The sequence below is a fragment of the Rhineura floridana genome, chromosome 10 (assembly GCF_030035675.1).
Source record: "Rhineura floridana isolate rRhiFlo1 chromosome 10, rRhiFlo1.hap2, whole genome shotgun sequence".
Taxonomy (NCBI): Eukaryota; Metazoa; Chordata; class Lepidosauria; order Squamata; family Rhineuridae; genus Rhineura; species Rhineura floridana.
Window position 1 is genome coordinate 51973030 of NC_084489.1, and position 27298 is coordinate 52000327.

Below are 27298 nucleotides of genomic sequence, written 5' to 3' on the forward strand. Positions count from 1 at the left end.
ACATGCCAGTAGAGCCGTTGGGCGATGCTTCGGAGCACGTGGTAACCCCCCCTTTACCAAGCGGCTTTGGGGATGGTTCAGACGCTTCTCCACCCCCTGACCTCGAGCCTGTCGCCAAGGAACTGGTTCTTTCAGATGAGACGCTGGAAGCACGCCCCCCCTTCACCTCGCTCTCGACACCGTGAGAAACGGAAAGGGCAGAGGGAAAGCGTGAGCAGGAGCCAGAGATTACGATCCAAGACTTTCCCTATTTAAGGCTGCTGCTTTTTGATTAGGGTGCTGAGTCAACTTCCTTCATACGTTGCAGAGCATGTGTAGAGTTTAGTTGGGGAATTGTAGTAAGCTGGCAAGGGGAATCCTATGAAGCACACTGCCTTCGATGTATCCATTACTTTAATAAAACAAGAATTACTTGCACTTGCGTCTCAGTCTCATGGCTCCCGCTCTGAATGGGACAATTTTCCTGTATTTCATGAATCTGTCCAGTATTCTTTTAACCCCAACTTGATGCATTCATCAGAACTCTGCATATAATAACAGCCAGTAAATAACTTTGAATTAAAATCTGGAGTACAAAATAGCCTAGACGTTGCCAGAAGAACTTCAACACTATGCCACAATATTGTGTGAGGTTTATACACTAGTAAACAAAAAAGACATTGAAATATATATATCATACACAGTCCTGATGTTTCTTTGCCTATTAGGAGAAAAAGCACCAATATCATCAAAAGGATACCCAAATTTCCATCAGAAAGGAAGGAATCACTATTGCATCTCAGCAGCTTCTTCTTAATAACCATTTGTTAAGTACCATGCTTTGGAGTGGAACATCTAATACAGCTTAATAGAATATACAGTATCCTCGGCCAGCTAAGATTAGTGTTTGTGACTGTTAAAACTAAAAGGCCTGTGGAGATTTCATGGGTCATCAGTCATATAGACTCAAATGCTATTTATAACCCAAGAGACCTCTGCATACATGAGGTCCCAAATACATTTCCTCACTCTGACATAACAGAATACTGTATTGTTGGCAGCAGGGAAAATTGGTTATTTCAAAGGTTGGGGAGGGCTCTGGATTTGGGGGCTCTGATCTATGTCCCCAGGGACTATAGGCAAAGTTGATCCAAGTCTTAATAGAAGCCCTGCTTACAGCTGAGAGTGGTTGGTGGCCAGAGTCCTGATGCCTAGAAGAGAGGGATAGTTCACAATATGGGGGGGGGGTCAGGGGGATGGCCAAGGCCAGGCATATCAACTACCAGCTTCATTGTTTAGTTTTGTTTACTGGTGATGAGCCTCTAAATCAAATGTGGGAAACCTTTGACCCTCCAGATGTTGCTGAATTACAACTCCCATTATCCCTGGTCATTGGTCATGCCTGCTGGGGTTGATGGGAGTTGTAGTTTAGCAACATCTGGAGGGCCACAGGTTGAGGAGAGACTGAAAGATCTGGGCATGTTTGGTTTTGAGAAGAGAAGACTGAGGGGAGACATGATCAGGGTCGGCTCCAGGAATGCCGGGGCCCTTGGGCATCAGCTTGTCCTGGGCCCCAGCATGTGTGTGTGCATGCGCATGCATGCACATGCATGCACACAGCCCCCCACCTACGTGTCTGCTGTCTTTTACCATTGCCCTTAACGGAGATGGTGGCAGCAGTTTCTCTAAGGGGATGACGCCTCCGCCGCCATCTTTGTTGATGGCATGCGTGCGTGCTACGTCCGTGCATCTCTGCCATCAACTAAGATGGAGGCAGGGACTTCAGTACCTTAGGGAAACTGTGGCTGCCATCTTCGTTAAGGGCAATGGTAAAAGACAGCAGACAGGTAGGTGGGGGGCATGGGGGGGCATGGATCGTGGAAGGGGAGCAGAGGGGCGGCTGAGGGGCCCCCTGTAGCTCCAGGGGGCCATCGGGCCAGTGCCCCACCTGGCCGCCCTTTAGAACTGGCCCTGGACGTGATAGCACTCTTCAAGTACTTGAAAGGTTGACACACAGAGGAAGGCCAGGATCTCTTCTCGATTATCCCAGAGTGCAGAACATGGAATAATGGGCTCAAGTTACAGGAAGCCAGATTTCAACTGAACATCAGGGGAAAATTCCTGATTGTTAGAGCAGTACAACAATGGAACCAATTACCTAGGGAGCTGGTGGGCTCTCCAACACTGGAAGCATTCAAGAGGCAGGTGGAGAGCCACCTGTTTGGCTATGCTTTAACTTGAATTCCTGCATTGAGCAGGGGATTGGACTCAATGGCCTTATTTTCCCCTTCCAACTCTAAGTTCCCACACCAGCTTTAAATAAAACAAAGTTGGGCAACCTTTTTTTCTGTCAAGAGCTGCATTCCCTCGGGGTAATCCATCAGAGGCCACATGCCAGCAGTGGATGGGGCTGAAGCCAACAGTGCACAAGGCCAAGCCCCACAGTTGGCAGGGCTTCCCTTTCCTCTTTTTCTGCCCCCCTTTCTCTGTTTTTCTACCATCCCCTTCTCCCTCCCTAGGGGGCTACCAGGGGAAGAACAGATTGCTCTTGTTAGAAAGGTCTGAACGGATCCCTTGCAGTCAGCTTTTGACATTAGACCAAGGGCGACATGCCACCATAGAGCAAGGAAGCTGCCCCAAGCTTGATCTTGGGCCTATATTTTGATTCTTGATGGAACATCACATATTAATCAAACCACTCATTTAGGTCTTCTGTGTCAAAGGCTAGAGAACTTGTGACCCTCTAATATGGCCCATGGCTAGGAATTATGTGGGTTGTCCAGCAACATCTGGAGGGCCAAAGATTCCTCAACCCTGAACTAGACTGACTATGACACACAGTCCTAAGCCTTCTTGGTCATAGCACCGTGATTGTGGCTAGGGAAGCTTACTTGACTGCTTTGTTGGAAACCCTCTGGAGATTAGTGAAAACATTGTGTCAAGGAAACGGTCTACTTTTTTAATATGTTGTGATCCTGTTATTTTTATTACACAATAGTGTTCATTTTGACAGTCATTTGCACCATTGTCATGTTTTGTTTATTTTTGATATAATCTGACCCAGGCTCTTCAAAACAGTGAAAGGGGAATGGATACAAATTGAGCAAATAATAAGAAAGCCGAAGACTTGCAGCATCAGCAACTAAGTGCTTAAAATCAAGCGAGTTACATGATATGCCAGATCAACACCATCAACCATGGGGTAACACAGAGATTGGAGAGGCATTATGCCAGCACTGCAGGCAGATGAGCTGGTGTAAGCTCCCAGGATCTGTCTGCAACCCTCCAGCCACTGTCTGCAGGAGAGCCCATCAACTTCAAAGGGACTTTTCTTGAATAAACGGTTTCACAATTACAGCTGAAGGCTAAATCTTCTGCTTGTTCCCAGCTTTCTTTGTCTAAAGCAGCATTTCCACAAATGTATATCAGCAGCAAACCTAGCAACTGTGGCTTATCAGAACTGAGTAAGCCTACTTATGTTTCACCCATATACTAGTTTTGTGCTGAATTTTCACAATTTTCCATTTTTGCTACCCACATCATCATTTGGAAGTAGGGATGGATGAATCTGTCCATTTTGGTTTCTCTCAGTTCCTTTTTTTTTCTTAGTCTTCAGATCAGTTAATCGCATTTCCACAGCAGTTTGCAGATATTTTTTTTAAAAAGTCTGCACAAAACTTTCTCCATTCCTGACCTCAGATAAACATGTGAATTGCAGCAATTTCTACAGTTTCCAACATCCCTACAGGTGATGGGAAAAGCCTCTGTCTGAGATGCTGGAAAGTTGCTGCTAGCCAGAGTTGACATTACTGTGTTAGATCAACAAGTCTGTCTGTATATAAGGCATCTGAATGTGCGTCCCCATTCACATACTCAGTCAACTAATTGTAACTGGATTGAAAAAAAAGTGTTAATTCATTTACTTCAGCTCTCCCCAATGTCTGACACTGACCCCCCTCCTCTATAAATAAGTTCAGGCCTTTTCCCAAGGAGTACATGAAATCCCTGAAAAGTTAGGGTGGCTAAACATCTTTACACACACACCCCATTTGGCTTTGCATTATTATAGCTGTTTATATTGTTCAGACATTCTCAAATGGTGATCCTCAAGCACTATTCGGGTTGTGAAATAGTCAAGACTATCTGTAATTGGCCTTACACTTGATTTATTTATTTTTCTTTTAATGGAGATTGAGATTACTTTGACCAGGGCCAGATTTATCAAACAGACAAACAAGGCTGTGGACTAGGGCCTCTGACTTTCATAAAATGGCACTGATACAGTCTATTAATTTCCCCTCTAAAACTTTACCAGTTAAAGGAGCCCTTGTCAGCAGCCTGGCCTGTGATTTTCATAATACTGTGCTGGTTTTGATGATTATGTCACAACTGATTAAAAAAATTATCAGGTAGTCTGCTAAGACTCCTAGCAATTTTTAAGTGGTCTGTGAAACCACAAAGTTTGAGAACCCCGATCTAGTTCATCCTATGCAAAGAGCTCCGCAATTTTGTGCCTATAACAATCTGCTCATGAAGCCTTTAAACAAAACACATTGTGGTTATAGTGGAATAGATAAGCCAAATCAAGAGAAACATTGTGGAAAAACTCCATGCCGGCTTTTGATCACCTGACTTCACTTTGGTTTTGCTCCTTCAAATTACCTAGAGAAAGACCATAATCTTCTCCTCATACAGCTGGATGGGAGCCAGACCTCTGGCTCCAGAGGTAAAGGGCAAAAAGTAAAAATCCTGTCTGAACAAGCAGCTCCACCCATTCCTCTGAGTCAGTTTGGCTTTTTGACAACAAAATTGAGCTCTGAACAAAATTCATTCATTGCTTCGCTTCTGGACAAAACTGAAAAGCTGAACTCATGCAACAGACGGGCAGATCCCCAAATAAGCCAGCACGCTACCTACTGACAAATCTACAGCAAGATCACGTCATTCATTGTCATGACTAGTACGCTTCTAATTTTCCCTCTATAGGACATAATATATTCAGTCGACAAACTTTCAGAAGAGAAAATTATTCTCTTTTCTGGGATGAATTTAAGGAAGATATGTGTCTTTGTGCATTTTAGGATAGCAAATTAGGGCAGCCTTGCAAATTTAGCCCCTCCCAATTACTAACCCTCAAACATGTTCACTATACCGCTTCTGTCAGTCATTTGTGACCTTACCAGGGGTGAGAGGGAGAACTGACTTTTGCTTCTCTGATTCGTCACCTGGAGATTTTTCTTCTTTTTCACGGGAGATTAGGTGAGTATACAGTAGGGCCCTGCTTACCGGCGTTCCGTTTTGTGGCGTTCCGCTGATGCGTCGGCTTTCAATTCGGGGAAATTCCCCGTTTTAAAGCTGATTTTGCGATTTAACAGCACTTTGCGACATTTTCACGCGACGCGGCCCATTATAGTCAATGGGTTCCACTTTACGGCGATTTCCGCTTTACAGCGGGGGCCTGGTCCCTGACCCGCCGTATAAGCAGGGCCCTACTGTATTTATAAATTGGATTAGGGTGGTGTCCAGATAATAGCTCCCTGTGCTCTATACCAGGTCTCTATACCATGCATCTGGGTCTTCTAGAAACACCTGAGGTGAACATAGTGCAGTGGCAGAGCACATACTTTGTATGCCAAAGGACCCAGGTTGATTTCCTGGCAACCCAGGAACCCAATTCCTGGCAACCCAGTCAGGCTGGAAAGGGCTCCCCTCTGAAAACGTAGAGTCTGGCTACCAGTCAGTGTAGAAGCAATACTTAGCTAGACAGATCAACTGGCTGACTCAGTGTAAGCAGCAGAGGCTTGTCTGTTAGGATGAATGGGACATTGCCCCACCAACCTCAGTCTGCTGTCAGCTAGCCCGGACCTGCCTGCTGCCTTTCTTACAGCCAGTCCAGGGGTTGGCACTGCCTATCAGCTTCCTCCTCCTTGGTCTCAGTGTTGCCCTTGTAGAATTCAGTAGGGAGGAGGATGGGGGCAAAAGTAGAATGAGCTGGCTCTGCCTTTCAGTGGCTCTGGCCACACCTGCTGCTGGGCTTCCTATCTTCTGCCCTGCCAGTCCCAATGGGCACTGAGCACCACTATGTATAAGGCTGCTCTCTGTAACCCAGAAAAACAGATACTCTTTCCCTTAAGACATCCCTGAACTCGAAGCAGTGAACCAACCATATAGGCTACACAATCCTCAGCTAACTCCTGATTGGCTCTTGTCCATCTACAGACTGGCATGGACCAGGTGGGATCACAAATGAACTACAAGGACTCGAAGCAATAGAAAGGGACTAAATTAGATAAGTATGGAAATGTCCTTATTTGCTACTGCACTTTGAAATGAATAAAATCTATAAGGGCGCGGCCACAGGATTCCTGTAGTTGCTTTTTAAAACAAATTGGACTTCTGTTTTTAGGGTAGATTCATTTGAGAGCTGAAGAAAGCCTTGTTCATCCCCCACTTCTGCTGTAACGTTCACTCTGCAAGGGGGGTTAAGTTTGTTTCCTAAATTGTATGTAAGTTGAAAACCAGATCACACCACCCACGCTCATTCCAGTAGTCTCCCTGAGGTCTGGCCATGTGGTTTTTCAACCCAAGGCAGAAGAAAATTCTCCGTGCCACTTCTTCCTTACTTCACGTGGCTGATATAGTCTAGATGAGTCTTGAGTGTTTGATTAGCCACTAGCTGCAATGGCATTGGAGGTTCATATATGCCAATTACATATATAGTTTTCCAAAAATCACGTCCACACACACACAGGTGAATGTTGGAGGTTTCAAGAAAAAAATGCAACCTGCATTAAAGCCCATGAATGACCCACTAGCAAATGAGATGCTATAAATGACTTTCTGCTCTGGAGACAGTTGTTGTTATGTGCCTTCAAGGCGATTGTGACTTATGGCGACCCTATGAATCAGTGACCTCCAATAGTATCTGTCGTGAACCACCCTGTTCAGATCTTGTAAGTTCAGGTCGGTGGCTTCCTTGATCGAATCAATCCATCTCTTGTTTGCCCTTCCTCTTTTTCTACTCCCTTCTGTTTTCCCAAGCATTATTATGGTCTTTTCTACTGAATCCTGTCTTCTCATTATGTGTCCAAAGTATGATAACCTGGAGACAGTGCGGTTCAATATTAGTAGTGCAAAGGGAGTGGATTTTTTTATCCACATTTATAAATTTCCATTTAGGGTTTTCTCTAACTGAAAGGATATTAATTTTTTTTATGCTACAATGTATGCCATGCTCTTTCTATTAAGAACACCTTATGAAGGCAGCCCACCATCAGGACAAGCGAAACAAGAACACAACCCTGCCTTGTGGTTCTGCCAGACTGAAAGGTGAAACAAACATTTATAAAACAACAACAATAATATTTATTACCCACCCTTCACTAGCAGGTCCCAGGGCGGGAGACAACAGTTTAAAATTCAACATTAAAACAATTAAAACAAATTACAATTATTGTTGGATGGATGGATGGATAGACAGACACACAGGCAGAATTTCTGTAACGATAAAAAATTATCACAACAATAATGTAATAAAAATAAAAATTATTATTATAATTTATTCAGTACGGTCACACATTTAAAATAATTTTAATAATTACTTATCATAATTACACTTCCAAGAACAATAGCCCAGCTGAGCTGCTTTCACGCTGTACTTTATTCCATTAGTCTGACAATTTCTTACCTGGTAATTTGCGCAATATATTTGATCTTTCATACAATGTACACGCTAGTTCCGGAAATCTTGTGGAATACAGAGCAAGTTTAGCACTAGTTTTCATGATAAATAATACCAGAAACAATCCATTTGCAAGCTTTAGAACCTGGAAAATTGCAGGAGTTTTTTGCTAGCTGCAGCCACTCACATGACAGACATCCCAGCATGCAGTGCATTCCTGCCCTTTAGGTGCGGGGGGGGGGTTGCCCGACAAAAATTGTACCAGTATTCCAGAATAGGTGTGGGTAGCAGCAGCATTTCCCACACATATACCTTTGTTGATATAATTCCAAAAAAAATATGTCAGATGCCAAGGGGAGAGGGGTTGCATGGCGACAGGATGAGATCTTAAACCTCCTATATAGTGGGGAACTACAGTGCGCATGTGTATAATGGGTGATGGACGAAAACAAGACGTTCATTGCAGCCGTGTGAAAGACTGCACAAAATGCCAGTATATCAGCTGAAAAAGCTGCTGTTCCTTAACATAGCAGGTACTGCAGCATTAAAGGAATTTTAGAAATCCAGACAGAAGAGCTACCATTTTAATCCATTAAACTAACGAAATAGGCCCCTTGTCTGAAAGCAGCCCAAGTTATATCTGCACCTCTCCTCTAGTGCTAGCATTATTATTTTGTGGTGCAATACAGGAAGCAGCTGAGCCAGTATAAACTACTTCAGGCTGCCCAAACTGGCACAATACAACCAGAGGCAGATTCAGAGGATGCCATTGTAGCTTTAACTGCTCTCCTGTCACATTTTAACTTCTTGGTAAGATCAGGGGACCCAAAGGTTAGATATTCTGTTTATGGGCAGACATTCTGTCTTGGGTGTATGAATAGCTCAGGGCAACCAAGCTGGCCTGGGAGAGGAAAAGCTGGCATGCTCCACACTAGGCTGAACTTTCCATTGTCTGACGCTAGGAGTCAAAGCTCTTTCATGATAATCATCACTTAGGGTTGTATCCAACTAAGTTTTACCCAGAGTAGATTCACCAAAATTAACAGACATACATTAGTCATGCTCATTGAATCCAATCTCATCCTTTACATACCCAACTAACTGCATTCTACAGGTGAGGGCCTTCTGCAGATACCACACAATATAGGAACCGGTTCTGCGTATTGTGGCACCTACCCTTTGAAATTCCCTTGTGTTAAATATTATACAGGCACCGTCTGTTGTCTTTTTGGACCTACTGGAAACTTTCCTCTTCCAACAAGCCTTTTAAGTAGAGATCTTTCCTGGCCTGCGTCTGCATTGGAATTGTCTCTAGATGTTTTAATTGTTTTACTGCTTGCATGTTTTGCTGGGGCCCTTTGGGAGGAAGGGCAGGATACTTCAAGGAACTTTAGTTTAGACAATTCCATGTTAAATTTAGGGAAGGGACGTAGCTCAGTAGCAGAGCATTTGCCTTGCATGCAGAAGGGCCCGGGTTCAATTCCCAGCATCTCCAAGGCTGCTTTCAGACATGGGACTCAGGGCCGGCTCCAGGAATGCGGGGGCCCTTGGGCATTAGCCTGCCCTGGGCCCCTCTGCTTCCCTTCCACGATCCCGCAGATTGCAAGACGAGCTTCCAAACTGCCCGCCATCCCCAGCGCTTCACCTACCTTTCTCTGCTGTTCGTGCAGGGTTGCCATCGGTGGCTGAGGTTTCCGTAAGGGACTGAAGCCTTTGCCGCCATCTTGGTTGATGGCATGCAGCGCGTGCATTGCTGCCATCAACCAAGATGGCGGCAGAGGCTTCAGTCCCTTACGGAAACCTCGGCCGCCATCTTTATTGATGGCAACCCTGCGCGAACAGCAGAGAAAGGTAGGTGAAGCGCGGGGGATGGTGGGCGGCTCGGAAGCTCATCTTGTGATCCGCGGGATCACGGAAGGGGAGTGGAGGGCCCCTCAGCGGCTCCCAGGGGCTCCTAGAGCTGCGGGGCCCTCGGGCCAATGCCCAACCTGGCCGCCCTTTGGAACCAGCCCTGATGGGGCTTATTGGTTTGTTTAACAGATTAACATGGTAGCGCTTCTGTCCCAATTCTTAACATTTCTTTCACACTGCAGTACTGGCTGTGTTACAGAACCATGGATTTTTTGGCCAATATACCTGCATTTTGTGCAACTGTCTCTGCTGCAATGAACATCACCCATTATACACGTGTGTACTGTAGTTCCCCCATAATTCACTGCTTGAGTTACTGTGTGGACAGAGGCCTGTGTGTGGGAAAAGGAAGAAGGGGAATACTGCTACCTGCACTGGAATACTGCTACAATTTTTGTCAGGTGAAAAAAACTGGCACACACCTAAAGAGCAGGAATGCACTGCATGCCAGGATGACTGTCATGTGAGCAGCTGCAGCTAGCGCACAGCTCCCATGATCCAGAGCTTGGAAAAGTTACTTTTTTAAACTACAACTCCCAACAGCCCCAGTCAGCATGGCCACTGGATTGGGCTGATGGGAGTTGTAGTTCAAAAAAGTAACTTTTGCAAGCTCTGCCGCAATCTCTTGGGTTCCCAGGCTTGCAAACGGATTCTTTCTGGAATTATTTATCATGAAAATTTGCACTAAACTTCCACTAGATTTCCGGAATTAGATTTTGCGTGGTGTGAAAAGTCAAATAAAAGGCACAAATTACCAGGTAAGGAATCATTGGAATAATGGAATAAAGTGCAGTGTGAAAGCAGCCCAGGTAAGACTGGGAGAGACCCTGGCCTGAAACTCTGGGGAGCTGCTGCCACTCCGTTTGATCAGGACCTAGATGGACCAATGCTCTAACTCAGTCTAAAGCGGCTTCCAACGTTCCTGTGAATGTTATGCACCACACAATAGACTGACTGGAGAAATGTGGGGAAGCACATAAGACACATGAGAATCCCATAACCGAGTGCTCGCTCCTGAATTACAAAAGGCTCAGGACGGAATGAGTGGGAAGTAAAGGAAATTGGCTGGAGAGGAAAGAAAAAGATTAAAGACACAATTTCCTGCCACACCTGACCACGGAGGAGAAACCACACATAAAGAGTGCAGTTTTTTTAAAAAACCACCATCACCACCAAGGGGTCATTTCTAAAGTATGCTATGCACTGAAGGGGAGGGAAGGGGATAAAGCAAAATATGAAATTGTAGGACGGTGAGAAGCTTCTGGGTGAGCTAATCCTCTCCAAGTGCCAAACCAGGCATGATGTTAAATGTGTCGTTGCATTTAATGTGCAGATTTTTTGAAAAATTAAATAGCATCGACAGGGGTGGGGGGCTGATAATTAGGAGGATCACAGCAGAATCCCTCATCTGAAGCTAGGGATGGGTGAGAATTTTGAATCAGTTTCCATTTCAAGCAGAATTTATCAAATTCGCAATTTCAGAAACAATCTGAGAACCAAAACACAGCCATCCTTTGAAATTCGCATTTATTAGAATTGTGAGATGCAGTTCGCCAACTAAACAACACTTACAAAAATGTACATATTAGGGAAAAGTGTGCATAAAAATGAATACATGAGTGAAAATAACATGCAAAAAGGCACAAAATGATGACAAATGGCTTGCAAAAATGTGTACCTTTGTCAAAACTGCCTACAAAAACGTATTTATTTGGAGAAATTTGCACTAAAATGGTGGAGAATTTTCATGAGGATTTTTTTTAAAAAAATCACAGATTGTTTTAGAAATGTGGAGAACTGAATTTAACATTGGGAAAATGAGAAACAGAGAGAACCAAAACAGACAGATCTTTCCATCCCTATCTGAAGCAGGTATTTGCTTTGGGTGACAATCCCTTACTGGGATCAGTGCAAAAATGCATTTAACATGAGATCTGGTTGGGTCCTGATCAGTTTCCTTTTCCTGCACAGTCATTTAGTACAATATTATTTGCTCTCCTTTGAGTCCTTCACTTTTCCTATGACCTCTGATTTCACTTAATATTTGCTCGTTCTTCTCCATCTTTACTCTGTTGGTTTTACTTTAGAAAGTGTTAAAAATGTTTCCTGTTACTCGTTTTCAGTGAACCTTCAATCAAAAGAAATTCCTTACAATTAGGAAACTGGGATCAGAACAACAGACTATGCAAGAGCATGCTTTTGGCACAATGACACACTTGGCATTACTTGGGTGATTGTGCGTATGCTAGAGTGACATGGCTACATTTGCACATAAAGCTAAGTCCTCATTTGTTTGAACCATGGCTTGTTCAACAAACCACAAATTGTCTCAACAGAAAAGAGAACAAACCATGGCTTGTTTCTCCAAAGCTTGGCTTGTTTCCCAGCTGTTCTTGCTTTATGCCTAGATAGCTTGGTGAGCAGGAGATGGCCAAACAAATCATAATTAAGCAGGGCTATTGGGTTTAAACATAATGCCAAACCATAGTTAAAACAAGCCATGGTTTACAAGCCAACAACAAACCATGACTGCACATCCTGGTTTGTTGCCAGAAAATAAGCAATGGTTAGTCTGATGGGCTGGGGTTGGACATTCAAGCAAATTACACTTTGGCAAAATAAGCCATGGACTGGGTTATGTGTGAACCAGGACAACTGGGAGCAAGTGATTAACAAAAAAAGTTTTTAACAAGGGTAGCATAAATTTATGAGGACATCTCAAACATAAATACTCTCATATACAATCATGCAATTTAGGTCATGTGTCATTAATAAAGTTCTTTCCAGTATTGGCTGCAGAACGAATAGTTGAAAAGTAGCAGTAAAAGTTGTACCTCAAATCCAGTCCTGTACAGTCTACTCTCAGAAGCAAGCACTTTCCTTTTGATTCCATAGCTAAGATTATTTATGGCAGAATAATGGGATGATTCAAGAGATTCAAACCTGCATGTGGTATTATATAATTCTCCATGTGCATGGTAACATGATAAGCAGCACTGCCATTGCTGTACATTAACATTCATTAATAATCCTTAGTATATCTTAATGAACAGGTGGCCTTCAGAAAACAATTTACATGTTCAAAGCACTAATACCTAAATAGAAACAAGACTCAACAGATACATCCTATCAGGGTATCACTGGACTTTTCAGCATCCCAAGTCTGCTTTCATAGTGTGCTATGATCTCATGGCTTGATGGCAGAAACAATATTTGTTCAGACACAGCAAGCCTGCATTCCTAATGTCAAAAATCAGCCTTCTGATCAGCCTGCACCACCCTTGGGTCCCAGCTGTTGTTAAACTGCAGCCCTCATCAACTGCAAGCCAGTGTGGCCAATAGTTAAGGTTGATGGGGGTTGTAACCTAACAACACGAGGACCTAAGGGCTGGAAGTGGCTGCTTCACCAATATTAAAGATGGATGTTATATGCTTCTGAGCAAGGTGCTGCTTCTTTAATATATATATATATATATATATATATATATAGCTGGGACACTTCTCTACATTCCCAAAGATTATGGCTTCTCTTCAAGGAACCCTGGGATCTGTAGCTCTGTGGGAGGATTCATAATTTCTAGGAGCCCTTTCTGATGTTACTTTTAGTAGTGTGGACACCACTGTAAAATGGCTTCTTCCCATACTTTGGGGTAATACTGGAACTTCAAGGTTAAGTGCAAAGACCCCATAATAAGCTCTTCTCCATGCCAGCACTTCTCAAATTTCTGGAAGGGATGCTGCTGCTGCTATTATGGGGAGCAGTCATGTCATGGCCTTCCTCACATGACCTGAAATGCCCAACCAGGCTTTTAGTGTTACAGTTCTAGCCCCCTGAAATCAATCAGCAGCCAAAATTAGATAGACGCCCAGCATCATGATGTTTAGGCGCCTACCGAAAACATTTTTGTTTAAGAAGGAGGTGTGACCCAGCCATTTATGAAATATCTGTAAGCATGGTTTTATTGTTTTTAGCATTCATAGAAATAGTTTTGTTCAGTGCCTTTTTTTTAGTAAAAAATGAGGTGCCAGTACTCATACTTGAATAAAAGTAAAAAAAAGAGGTGCCATTACTATGTATCAGTATTGCCACAAAAAGCCCTGGTTTTATTGTTTTCAGAGTTTGTATTAAAATATTAATTACTTAGCAGTATAAGAAGACGCTGCAGCAGGCTCCTACATCATTTAGGTCAACATAGGAGCGGAGGGGCAGGGGGAGTCTTAACAGAAAATTATTGGATCCAGAGATCCTTGGTAGAAGACATGACAGTTAAAATCAGTTCAGTCCAAGTTTTGTTGTGTCAATGGGCCCCGAGGACCACTGCTCATAGAAGATCATATTCATGGATATGGAGACATGGGTGCATGACCTTCAGTGTTTATGGAAGTGAAAGGAGCTTACATCTAAGAATGTGCAAAATACACACACACATGCTGTCAGATGCAAGATCTCCAGGGTCCCCATAAGACTGGAATTCTACTACACAAAAGTGGGCCCAAGAGATAACTAGCAAATGTATGGAACTTTTGTGGGAAAGACCTGGAAGTTGGAGTGGTGGAATACAGACAAGAACATTGTAAGAGCCAGGGAAGCAATCTGACCACAGCAACTTATGGCCTCTGGTCTACATACACCAAGCCATAATGATTGTGAGGCTGATTGTGAGGATCTTTACCTAAACCTTCATCAACCAAAACATCCAGCAATTAGCTGAATATTTTCCCACAGAGATACACTCACACTCCTTAGATGTGGGGAGGGCAACAGGCAGCCATCACAGCATTTGCAGCAGACATCCCTCTGCTGGGAAAATTATCCACAGTCTACCTCACCTTCATCCATGTTGCAATCTCATTAATCCGACATGGGATGGAGAAACAGCCCTGAGGGTTAGCTAGAAGCTTTCATGGTTTGCTGTATAAAAGTGCACAGCAGCAAGCCACTGCTCCCCAGAGCACAGACACGTAGGTCAGTGCCTACATATAGCTGCTCATCCCAGCTCCAAACAGTCTCAAAGAGGCAGTGGTCATAGTCCTTCACATACTTTTACACACACACACACACACACACACACACACACAGAGAGAGAGAGAGAGAGAGAGAGAGAGAGAGAGAGAGAGAGAGAGAGAGGCCTTTCCCTGCTTTTAATCTGATCATCTTTATTAACAGGTCCCACAGAGTAAGGTTTTTTTTAACAATTAAAAATATTTATTACATCACCCTTCATGCAAATCCAAAGGTGGCTTACAACAGCAAAAAAACTCAAGCAAACCAGGTATATTAAAAGAAGGTAAAAACACATCAGAATAAATAAACATACTAAAATACACCCCCCCCAAAACCCACAGTAGTCTCTCAAGGTTTGGTAATCAGTGACCCACAAAACACCTGGGTGCATTTTCAGTTGGTGCCAAAAACTCTGCAGTGTTAACTCTTAAGCCTTTTGCAGCTATAATAACATATGCCCAATGAAAAAATTCTATAGGCACAGTTTACATCTAAAGCCCCACTCCTTCTCTGCAAATTCGTGTGGACATCTATTTAAAGTATTACCTGAATTCAAATCCTAGCTTCAGTGGACGACATTAGCCAGGAACTCATTTCTCAGCCTATTTTTCCAGGACCATCCAGATGATGTCACACTGGGCCAGTTGAAGCGTTATCATCTGCTAGCCTTAATTATTGTAACAGGCATGCTCGTTCTTGTATAAGGATCTAAGGAACTATTTTCTGTTTCAGCAAGGGTGGCTAAACTTTTTTGGGCCTGAAGGCTGCACGCCACTGGTGGGTGCATCCAAAGGTTCCACATACACACAACACACACAAATATAAAAGACACACACACACAGGACATACACATATGGGTATAAGACCTGCAGAGAGGTAAGTGTGTGCACCCCCACACGCACACAGGTCTCCCTCCTCAGCTGATCCATGCAGATCAGTTGTGAATGGGAATTGATGCCCTCTCCTCGCTCATCAGATCAATCATCTGATTGGCAGGACTTAAACCTCTGCCCAGCCCAGACGAGGATGAAATCTGCCCCCTCTGCTCCTCAGATGAGAGTGAAGACCCAAACAAGCTCCCCCCTTCCAAAATTTTACCTTTGTGGTCCACAGCTTGACAGTCCAGTCAAATGATGATGTCACAAATAGATGTGAGAAGTCTACTGGACCCACTGCCATGTGGCAGTTGATTCCTGTAACAGGGCCTTGGTGGCCTTCAAAGATTTCACCAATGCCCGCTTTACTGTGTAAAAAGAGATATGTACATTTAGGAAATATCCAGCACCAGAAAATGTCCCGTATCTTGGGGTGTCATTTTTACTGTTTATTTATTTCTTCAATTTACAAATCACTTCCCATAGAACATCCCAAAGTGATTTAACAATAAAAACATCAACAATAAAAACTTATATAAAAACAATTTCAAATCCAAAACAGATACAGAGAGGGGTAAAACTCTCCACTTAAAAAGGGTTTGTTGAAAATGGACAGCCTTCAATAGGCAGTGAAAATACAACAGAGACAGTGCCTGTCTGATGTCCTTTGGAAGGAGTTCCAAAGGGTAGATGTCACCACACAAAAAGCCCAATTCTCACATTTTTTGGAATGGACTTCCTAATGAAATGGTATTAAGAGGCCCTCTCCTACAGAGTGCAGTGATCAGTTAGGTATATAAGGGGTGAGAGTGCATTTTAGGTATCCTTGTTCCAAACTGTATAGGGCTTTGTACACTAGGACCAGCACCCTGAACATAGCCAGTACAATTATTTCAGCTGCAGCAGCATAACATGGTGATGATATTCTGTTCCAGTCCTATACCTTGGAAAGTGGCTCAACCCTTAACAGACAGCAGGATAGCAGGCAAAGTGTCTCTTACATCACCAATTCCATGGTAGGAACACCCTTTCCCATTGCAACCCCACCGCCCTCCAACACAGAGAGCCCATTTCATGCAAACAACTCATGAAGGGAGCTACAGCATCTGATTGTCCTGATGCACAACCTATACTCTGCACAAGAGGATACTGTAAGGACAGAATATGGAGAAACCCATGGGTTCCCCATCGGAAAGGGTGTGAAACAGGGGTGTATTTTATCATCCTATTTGTTTAATCTATACGCAGAACATATACGGAAAGTGGGATTGGACCAAGATGAAGGAGGTGTGAAAACTGGAGGGAGAAATATCAATAATTTAAGATATGCAGACAATACATACTACTAGCAGAAACCAGTAATAATTTGAAACGAATGCTGATGAAAGTTAAAGAGGAAAGCACAAAAGCAGGAGTACAGCTGAACGTCAAAAAGACTAAAGTAATGACAACAGAAGATTTATGTAACTTTACAGTTGACAATGAGGGCATTGAACTTGTCAAGGATTAATACCTTGGCACAGTCATTAACCAAAAATGGAGACAATAGTCAAGAAATTAGAAGAAGGCTAGGATTGGGGAGGACAGCTATGAGAGAACTAGAAAAGGTTCTCAAATGCAAAGACGTATCACTGAACATTAAGTCAGGATCATTCAGACCATGGTATTCCCAATCTCTATGTATGGATGTGCAAGTTGGACAGTGAAAAAGGCAGATAAGAGAAAAATCAACTCATTTGAAATGTGGTGTTGGAGGAGAGCTTTGCGCATACCATGGGCTGTGAAAAAGACAAATAATTGGGTATTAGAACAAATTAAACCAGAACTGTCACTAGAAGCTAAAATGATGAAACAGGGACTTCCCGGAAGGAGTGCTGGCTGGTGATTGTCTCTGAGTGAGCTCTATCTCAGAGGAAGCTTATTTCAGTTAAAAGCCAGTCAAGAGGAATTTTTGACTGGCGTAAATGTTCTCCAAGATAAAAGGGGAACCGAAGAGATTTTCCACGGAACTCAGTCGAGCTGTAGATTGCTAGATTTGATCAGGAATCCCCCTGAGATAAGAAGGCTTTTCTAGCAGCGGAAGACTGAGTCTGGATTTCCAACAAGCTGTGCTGAAAGTAAGCGAGACTTTTTTTCTTTCTCTTTTAAAAAATGTTTTTAACGAGCTAGCCTCCTTCTGTCTAAATCTTATCAACTAACTTAAATTACTATCGTAAAAAAGACTTGTTTACGAATTGGCAACTCAGAAACTTGGGTGACTCACACTTTTTTCGTATTATACAAAGCTAAGGAAGAAGGGAGCAATTCAAAGAACCTGCTTTATTTTTTATGACAAAAAGCTGGCTTAAAGCTGGAATTACAAAGATTAAACGGATAAGAGGCAACTTATTAGATAAGATGATTTGATTATTTGAAGGAAATATATCTGAGAATATTTTTTTTTATTTTGGATTAAAAAATTTTTTTAACGAATCTGCTGTTCGTGTACCTTACTAACTGCTGGATGCTGAGAACTGGATTTGTTTTACATTCTTGAATGTGCTGGAGATAAGAACTGTGTTGGTTAAACAGGCCTGGAATATTAACTTTTTTGTTGCTGGGAGAAAAGAAACTGTTTGCCTCTACATTGGCTAATAATAGAAAAGGTTTTTTTTTTTTCCAAGAATGACAACTAGGAAAACAGCCAAAGCTTTGGAGCGAAGAGTTTCAATTGATACACAGGAAGGGATGGACATGTTCCAGAAAATTATGGAGGGATTTAGTGATTTTAAACAAGAGTTGAAACAAGAGATGAAACAGGACAGACAACAACTTAAAGATGAATTTTGCAATATGAAAAAGGATTTTAAAGATTTACAAGATCATATTAAAACAGAAGTGGGTGAGATTAAAAATAACACTGGGCAATTAACACAGGATGTGAAAAATGTTAAAGATAAGGTGCAAACCTTAGAGAATAGAATAGATATTACAAATATGGAATTTGAAAAAAAAATTGGACTATATTGCTGTTATGGAACTTAGAGATAAAGAACATTGCTTGAGATTCCGTGCAATTCCTGAGGAAACAGGTGAAGATATCAGAGAGAAAATTGTTAATGTTTTGGCAAAATCCTTCGACAGGAACGAAGATCGGATGGAATTTGAAATAGACAAAGTTTATAGAATTAATTCCAGATATGCAACAATAAAAAAAATCCCAAGAGATGTGCTTGTTTATTTTTTAAAAAAGAGGACCAGAGATATGGTTTTGCAACATCATTTTAACAATATCTTCAAAATTGACGGTAAAGAAATACAGGTGATGAAGGAAATTCCTGTTAGGCTTCTACGTAAGAGAAAAGATTACGCTTTCTTCACAGAAAAACTTAAACAATGTAAAATTCAATTTAGATGGGATGTTCCAGAGGGAGTGATTTTTACATTTAGACAACAGAAGTATCGATTAAATACTGTTCAAAAAGCAAGGGATTTCTTGAGAAAAGCTTCAAAAGACATGGAAGAAGATAAACTCAAAGATATGGATATAATTCCTTGGAAACAAAGTCAACAGAAACAGGTAGAGGAAGAAAAGGATGATGATGGATCAAAGGGAGCAACAGGCACAGACTTTTCTAAAATACATGCTTAAAAATGGATTACAAATATCTAACTTGGAATATAAATGGAGCTAATTCATCGCAGAAGAGAAAGAAAGTATTTCATTATTTGAAAAAATTAAAATTGGATATAATTTGTTTACAAGAAACTCATATTAAGAAGAAAGATTCTAAATATTTAATTTGTAAAAATTTGGGTGAAGAATTTATTTCGGCAGGATTCAAAAAAAATGGTGTGGTTCTTTATATTAATTCACAATTGTCTCCTAAATTGATATTATTGGATGATAGTGGCAGATTTGTGGGAGTTGAAATCACCATTCAGGGTACAATTTATGCTCCTAATGAAGATAAAACAAGGTTTTATACTGGACTTATGGAAAAACTATCTGAGTTTGCATATGATCATTGGTGTGTCATGGGTGATTGGAATGGGGTAATTTCACCAAAAATGGATAGACTTTCTGAGAAAAATATTAAAGAGACACAGGGCAAATTGCCGAAGATCTGTTTCGAATTGATGGAAAATTTAGAATTGGTGGATGCTTGGAGATATATAAATGACAATGCAAAGGAATTTACTTACTTTTCAGAAAGACATAAAACATTTTCGAGGATTGATATGATTTGGATGTCTAAAAATTTAGTGAAAGATATTTCCAAGATGGATGTGTTACCAAAAACCTTTTTGGATCATAATCCAGTGATATTGACTTAAAAAAAAAACAATCTTGGATTTAGATGGAGACTAAATGAATCTTTATTACAGAATGATAAAATAGTGCAGGAATGTAAGAAGAAATTAAAAGAGTTTTTTGAACACAATTTACATAAAGGAACAGATGAAAACATTGTTTGGGATACAAGTAAAGCATTTATGAGGGGATATTTTATTAAATGTAATTCTGAATTAAAAAAGAAGAAACAACAGAAAATGCAATTGATCTTGGAAGAAATAAAACAAAAAGAGGAAGAATTGAAAAAGAATCCAACTAAAGCTTCTACTGTAAATCAAATTAAAATGTTACAGAAACAAGTGTCAATGTTGACAGTTAGAGAAATTGAAAGGAAATTAAATTTTGCTAAACAAAGGACTTTTGAATTTGCAAATAAACCGGGGAAATTGCTAGCATATAAATTAAGAAAAGAACGACAAAAAAATCTTATTTTAAAGATACAAGAAGGAGATGAGATGTTGACAGACAATTTAAAAATCCAAAGGGTTTTCCATCAATATTATTCAACTTTGTACAAGTGTCAGGAAATTCCCTCAGAAAAAATAGAAGAGTATATATCCAAACAGAATTTGCCCAAAATTACAGATCTTCAGAGACAAGCTATTAATGGTCCTATTACGTCAAGAGAAATATCTGAGGCTATAAGTAAAATTAAATTAGGAAAGGCGCCAGGACCGGATGGACTATCAGCAATGTATTATAAATGCTTGGAGGAGGAACTTTTACTACCTTTACAGTATACAATGAATTCTATTTTACAAGAGGGGAAGATACCGAATAGTTGGAAAAATGCCAATATAACATTAATACCTAAAGAGGAGCAGGATTTAACTAAAACAAAAAATTATCGGCCAATATCTTTACTGAATAATGACTATAAAATTTTTACAATGATTTTGGCTGAAAGAATGAAAATAATATTGCAACAATTTATTCAGGAAGATCAAGCGGGGTTTTTACCTAAAAGACAATTACGTGATAACATCAGGAATGTTTTGAATGTGTTGGAATATCTAGAACAACAAAATGATATACAAGCTGCTTTGATTTTCTTGGATGCTGAGAAATCATTTGATAATTTGAATTGGAAATTTATGTTTAAGGTTCTAGAGCAAATGGACTTTGGAGATAATTTTATAAAATGGATCAGATCGATTTATACATCACAGAAGGCACAGATAATTGTCAATGGGGATTTAACGGACTCATGTGAAATACAAAAGGGTACAAGACAGGGATGTCCATTGTCCCCCCTTCTATTTATTCTGGTTTTAGAAGTGCTGCTTAGAGACATAAGGCAAGACAAAAGGATTTCGGGAATAAAGATAAAAAAAGAGGAATATAAATTGAGAGCATTTGCTGATGACTTGATAATTGTATTAGAAAATCCCTTGGAAGGAATCAAAGTATTGATGGATAAATTAGAAGAATTTGGACCATTAGCAGGATTTAAGATCAATAATCAAAAAACGAAGATGCTGGTGAAAAATTTATCTTTAAGAGATCAAAAAGAGTTAATGGAGAAGATAGATTTTAAAATAGAAGAAAAGGTGAAATATTTAGGTATCATTATGACAAATAAAAATTCAAAGTTGTTTCATAATAATTATGAAAAACTATGATTAAGAAAGATTTGTTAAAATGGGATAAATTACAGTTGTCATTAATGGGTAGAATATCTGTAATAAAAATGAATGTATTGCCGAGAATGATGTTTCTATTTCAAACAATACCTGTCATATCCTCTGATCTACCTTTCAAACAATGGCAAAAAGATATTTCTAAATTTGTTTGGCAGGGGAAAAAACCAAGAGTTAAATTTAAATTATTACAAGACGCCAAAGAAAGAGGAGGGCTGGGATTACCAAATTTGAGACTTTATTTTGCTGCTTGTTGTTTAGTCTGGATAAAGGAATGGATTCTATTGAGGAATAAAAGATTATTGGATTTGGAGGGTCACAACCTGAAGTGGGGATGGCATGGATATCTATGGTATGATAAAGTAAAAGTTAATGTGGATTTTAATAATCATTTTATAAGACGTCCTTTGTTGAATATATGGAATAAATACAAAACAAGGTTTTTTTCGAAAATACCTCTATGTGTTTCAAGTCAAGAAGCATTTTATAGAAGAGAAATGGCTGGAAAAGAGAAATGGTTAACTTACCAAGAACTATTAGAAAATGTGCATGGTGAATATATAATGAAAGAGAGAGAACAACTAATAAAGGAAGGATATAGTTCACAATGGTTTGCCTATTTACAATTGTTAGAAAGATTTAAAATGGACAAGAAAATGTATGGGTTTGAAATAAATAAATCTGATTTTGAAATAGGTTTGTGTACAAATGATGAATGCATAATTGCAAAAATGTATAAATTTTTATTAAAAATGGACATGGAAGAAGAACAAGTAAAAGAGTGTATGGTTAAGTGGGCAAAAAATTTTGGTTATAATATACAAATGGATCAATGGGAAAATATGTGGAAAAAAGGTTTGAAATTTACATTATGCTATAATCTTAAAGAAATTTTTTATAAAATGATGTATTGTTGGTATATGACTCCAGAAAAGTTGTCAAAAATGTATAGTAATGTTTCTAATGTATGTTGGAAATGTAAACAACAAGAAGGGTCTTTTTATCATATGTGGTGGTTGTGTAAACAGGCAAAATTATTTTGGGCACAGATAGGTAGGATGATGCAAAAAATCTTAAAGATAAATATTCAGTCAAAACCAGAATTTTTTTTATTGGGTTTTATGGATAAACAAAAGGAAAAGAAATATGGAAGAATAATATTATATATGATCACGGCAGCAAGATTACTATATGCACAAAAGTGGAAAATGGAAACGATACCAACAATGGAAGAATGGCTATTGAAATTAATGGACTTAGTTGAGATGGACAAATTGACATGTCTTATTAGAGAAAAAACGACAGATACATTTCTTAAGGAATGGAAGCCTCTTTTGGACTTTTTGTTGAAAGAAAAAAATGAAATGATGATAATGGGATTTGACGATTAATTAAGATAGACTTTGGAAAAAAGTGAATTTCGTATGTTCTAGGAGACAGGTTTGATATATATTATATACTTATAGCTGATCTGTAACAAATCGGAAGTCAAGTTTTTCTTTTTCTTTTATTTTTTTTCTGTTGTATTGTTTTTGTTGTATTTGTATTTGCTTTTATGAAAATTTGAATAATAAAAAAATTATTATAAAAAAAAGAAGCTAAAATGATGAACCTGATGTTATCATACTTTGGACACATAATGAGAAGACATGATTCACTAGAAAAGACAATAATGCTTGGAAAAACAGAAGGGAGTAGAGAAGTGGAAACAGAAAAAACAGAAGTGGATAGAGAAAAGTTCTTCTCCCTCTCTCATAATACTAGAACTCGTGGACATTCAAAGAAGCTGAATGTTGGAAGATTCAGGACAGACAAAAGGAAGTACTTCTTTACTCAGGGCATAGTCAAACTATGGAATTTGCTCCCACAAGATGCAGTAATGGCCACCAGCTTGGACGGCTTTAAAAGAAGATTAGAGAAATTCATGGAGGACAGGGCTATCAATGGCTACTAGCCGTGATGGCTGTGCTCTGCCACCCTAGTCAGAGGCAGCATGCTTCTGAAAACCAGTTGGCGGAAGCCTCAGGAGGGGAGAGTGTTCTTGCACTCAGGTCCTGCTTGCGGGCTTCCCCCAGGCACCTGGTTGGCCACTGTGAGAACAGGATGCTGGACTAGATGGGCCACTGGCCTGATCCAGCAGGCTCTTCTTATGTTCTTATGTTCTTATGAGTAGAAAAAGAGGAAGGCCAAACAAGAGATGGATTGATTTCATCAAGGAAGCCACAGACCTGAACTTACAAGATCTGAACAGTGGGGATTCATCACAGATGCTCTTGGAGGTCACTGATTCATAGGGTCGCCATAAGTTGTAATCAACTTGAAGGCACATAACAACAAGGTACATCATAACCTATGTAACTTACAGACGTCTCCCATGAATAAAATGTACTGTCTTTTCTTTTCTTTTTTTTAAGGAAAGTACCTTCCATGACGACAAGCTGTGTAGACGATGCCCTCTTCACTTCCAACGACAAAGTTATTGACATCTCCAGTGGGGAAAGCCATTCCAGTAACTGCCACCGGCTTAGATTTGTTATACACCAGCTCCATGCTCTCCTAGCAAAATAAGACAGTCTTTTTACCCCAAAACAGTTGTTTCTCAATATATTACAGAAAGAAAGCACTATTTTCTATTATTTTCTACTATTTGTGCATATAGCATAGATGAATGATTGCAATCTCTCTGTGTGTGTGTATGTGTGTGTGTGTCTGTCTGTCTGTCTCTCTCTCTCTCCATATGCATACAAGCAGTGTAGGGTTAACCCCCCACCTTCTGCAGTACTATTTATGAGGGGATGTCAAAAGTGGTAAGTGGAAAATAACCAAAATATTCATTGGGAGGGACATACTCAACAGATTTTTTAAAAGAGTAGTCTGCAGTGGCACGGGGATTAGGTTTCTCATGGTTAAGAGATTTGGCCATAGATTCAAGAAGACAGAATAATGAAGGAAATTACTCTAGAACTGATCCCCAAAGGCCCCATTTCCCAGAAGTCCAGCAAATGAGGAGCTCCAGGTGGCCATTTTGCCACCACCTCCCCAGCTTAAAGGGATTGTGCTAATGTTATCCTTGGTGTCCACAACATCAGAAACCACACAACACAGCCACAGTCTATGTTCCAATGCAGCTGGAGCCAACAGTTGCTAAACTGGGAAAGGCCCCATTAACTACCAGACATTTTGTCCCAGCAGAGGCAAGAAAGTTGTGCAGACTTAGTTAAGCTTCAGTCTAGAGATTTCTGCTGCTGAAGCAACATTGGAACCTATTGCGCTTGTGCAATAGTCTCTAGCATGAACTCTAAGTATAGCTTTCTGGGGTCTTGTCTAGACCTGAACTCATCCTGGAAACCCTGCTTTGGCTTGAACCACCATCTGGCTATGTCCACAATCTGGAATAGAAGTGTTAAAAGTGTTCTTGCTCCCTCTCTCTTATGGCTACTGATTTTTGTCCTCTAGCAGTGGTGCTAGAGAGAGAGAGAGAGAGAGAGAGAGAGAGAGAGAGAGAGAGAGAGAGAGAGAGAGAGAGAGAGAGAGAGAGAGAGAGAGAGAGAGAGATGTTGTCATTTGGATGATTGAGGATGATGATGACTTTAATAAACAATCATCAACAACTGGCAAGTGTGTCTGTCTCATGAAACATGTTGGCTATTACCTTTCACCCTTTAAAATGTCCTTCTCTCCATTTTGGTGGCTGTTTTGGTCCAACCCAAATGTTTACACGCTCATCTAAGGTCTGTAGGGGGAAGCACCAGGTTGGAGAAGGGCATTTTCTACAATGGTAAGAGTTACTACTGAGCCCCACAATGACAACAGCAACACACAAACATGGGGGCAAAAGGGGCAGAAAGATAGTTCTCAAACTTTGGATATGATCTCTTTGCTTAGGGTTAGGCACTAGATGCAGATAAAAAGCTATATCTAGTCTGTATTTGTTAAACAAGCCTGTAGAGTAAGTGTGATATATACCACAGGCGACTTGTATGATTACCTATGCTTTAAAATGGATTATTTCATTTTCACTTGAAACTGACCTAAGTATTACCGCATTACAATAATTACATGATTTGAGGCAGAGGAAATGGGATTTGGCTCTTAGAGGATCCAGTTGCTGGAAACAAGCTGCACTCTTTCAAGTGTGTGCACAGGTTTTAGTCTGTGTAGGATGTGAGGTTTTGGCTTTTAGGAATGATGTTCCATTAAGCAGGTATCAGCTTTAACTCCAGCACTTTCTTCTTGTGTAGGTAAAAACAAACCCACCTGTGGAGTGGAGAGCATATCCAGGCTCCAAGAACACATTTTGCCATCTGTTGAAACGGTAATGAGGTTGTGAGCATTCTGTGTTCCAACAACATTTACACAGTATACAGGGTGCTGAAAAGACACAAAATGCCCAAATCAGAGGATGCCTACTAACATTTTGAAAACATACATATCCAAATGATCCAGGCATATTATTTGCAAGGGGAATTAGACTGTCACACAATGCCCAGAACTCATCTGCTTGCCAGGTAGGAATGTAACTTCTGTGTTTTGCCAAAAGTTTGAATGCATATTCCAACATTTAAAAAAGCCTCCCCCCCCACACACACTTCATTTTACACCATCAGAAATTGGGCAAAATGATTACTCCTGTGCAAATGTATTAAGCACAGGAAATTTCCCCTGCAGGGATATATTATCACGCTACTGATGGTGTCTGATGCTGGAAAAGTACCAGCAAAAAGAGGTAAATCTTCAGAAGGGGCAAAAATGTGTTTTCTTTAATGAAGAAAATAACTGCAGAAAAAGAGACAGAAAAACAACAACCATCTTTGACATAGCTTGCCCACTGTACAAAGTATTTTCATTCACACTTTATTAGGAAAAAATGTCACCAAATTCATTAAGTCCACTTAATGATGGGCCAACATACACTCTCATTTTCATTGAAGTTAACCTGAAGTAACTGTGCCAGGCTATCATATTATTTTATTATTAATTTATTTATTTATTAGATTTATATCCCACCCTTTCTCCAAGTACAAGCCCTAGATTTTAGATTTACAATGGACCATGGTTCTTTCACACGAAGGGAAGAGTTGGCTCTTGAGCATGCCTAAATGCCTTTCCTTAAAATCTCCAATGTGTGATGGATGACATTTAAGATGGCCACATGTTAAATAGAGGGCAGTCCTCTATTTAAAGGGCTGTCAGAAGCTCCTTTCTTCGGAGGAATTCTGTTTGAAAGGGTTCTCCAGTCCAAAGCCACTTTGAAGAAAAGAACCAGATGGAAGGAGAATAGAGGCCTTGAAGTTGGCCATCAACAGTTAGCACATGCCCATCAGACTAAGCAGGCACACAGGTCACCTGGTCGCATTCTTCCTCACTATGAAGATGTATATCTATTTAAATTATAGTAATTATTTCAAAATTTTCATCTATTCATATAAATTAGCATATAGGAATTTTATGCAAATATGCATCTTCTTTTGTCCTCTTTTTGGTAATGCATCAGTGGCCATCTTATTGACTGTTGTTGCAGTAGTGACAGAAAGGTCATATCCACAAGTAACCCCTTTTATCATTTTCACTGGGGGTTGCAACCGATTCTGAGTTTATGGTGAGAATTAGTTTGCTGCCCATTCCATTGAAATTTACATAAGAGACCAAAGGCCCATCTTGGCCATATTCACAATGTACATTTATTCCACTATTATTCCACTTTAAACAATCATGGTTTCCCTCCAAGAATCCTGGGAAGTGTAGTTTGTGAAGGATACTGAGAGTTGTGAGGAGACCCCAGTTCCCCTCACATACCTGCAATTCCCAGAGTTCTCTGGGAAGATGGATTGATTATTAAACCACTCAGAGAATTGTAGCTCTGTGAGAATA

The 27298-nt window shown here is 40.4% G+C and overlaps 1 protein-coding gene across 12 annotated transcripts in view; it reads right to left on the bottom strand.

Moving 5' to 3' along the window:
* Positions 1-27298, bottom strand: part of DYNC1I1 (dynein cytoplasmic 1 intermediate chain 1) — a 366417-nt gene that overhangs the window by 54605 nt on the left and 284514 nt on the right. For all 12 annotated transcript variants that reach the window (XM_061586645.1, XM_061586643.1, XM_061586641.1 and 9 more), the window contains 3 exons: positions 25685-25798; positions 23850-23983; positions 15675-15819 (listed from right to left, as the gene is read on the bottom strand). In XM_061586645.1, the coding sequence (XP_061442629.1) occupies positions 15675-15819; positions 23850-23983; positions 25685-25798 (393 nt within the window). The remainder of the gene's footprint in view (positions 1-15674; positions 15820-23849; positions 23984-25684; positions 25799-27298) is intronic.